The 364-nt window shown below is 64.3% G+C and overlaps 1 protein-coding gene across 1 annotated transcript in view; it reads right to left on the reverse strand.

Annotated features, from left to right (window-relative positions):
- Positions 1 to 364, reverse strand: part of PDE4A (phosphodiesterase 4A) — a 37463-nt gene that overhangs the window by 4793 nt on the left and 32306 nt on the right. The window contains exon 12 of the mRNA XM_077767976.1: positions 73 to 172. Within this exon, the coding sequence (XP_077624102.1) occupies positions 73 to 172 (100 nt within the window). The remainder of the gene's footprint in view (positions 1 to 72; positions 173 to 364) is intronic.

Genomic DNA, 364 nt, shown 5'->3' on the forward strand with positions numbered 1-364 from the left:
GCCTCGAGGGGTGGGGCAGCGCAGGCCCCGCCTCCAACCCGGCAGGCCCCGCCCCCGCGCGGGGCCACTCACTAGTGTTGATGAGGAACTGGTTGGAGACCCCAGGGTGGTCTACGTCATGAATAGCAGCCGCGAAGAGGGCGGCAAGAATCTCCAGGTCCGTGAACACAGCCTAGGGGCGGAGAGGGGGTGGCGGAGAGATGGGTTTAGAAAGACGGGGGACCTGAGAGACAGGATGAGAGGGAGATGCGGGTGCCAAAAAAGACGGTCAGGACAGATAGATGAAGACCAGAAAGAGGAGCATCCGAGAGAGACGGGGGTCAGGAGATGGGAGACGGGGTTGGGGAGACGCGGGGGAGGGCGG

The sequence above is a fragment of the Crocuta crocuta genome, unplaced genomic scaffold (assembly GCF_008692635.1).
Source record: "Crocuta crocuta isolate KB4526 unplaced genomic scaffold, BGI_CrCroc_1.0 scaffold115, whole genome shotgun sequence".
NCBI lineage: Eukaryota > Metazoa > Chordata > Mammalia > Carnivora > Hyaenidae > Crocuta > Crocuta crocuta.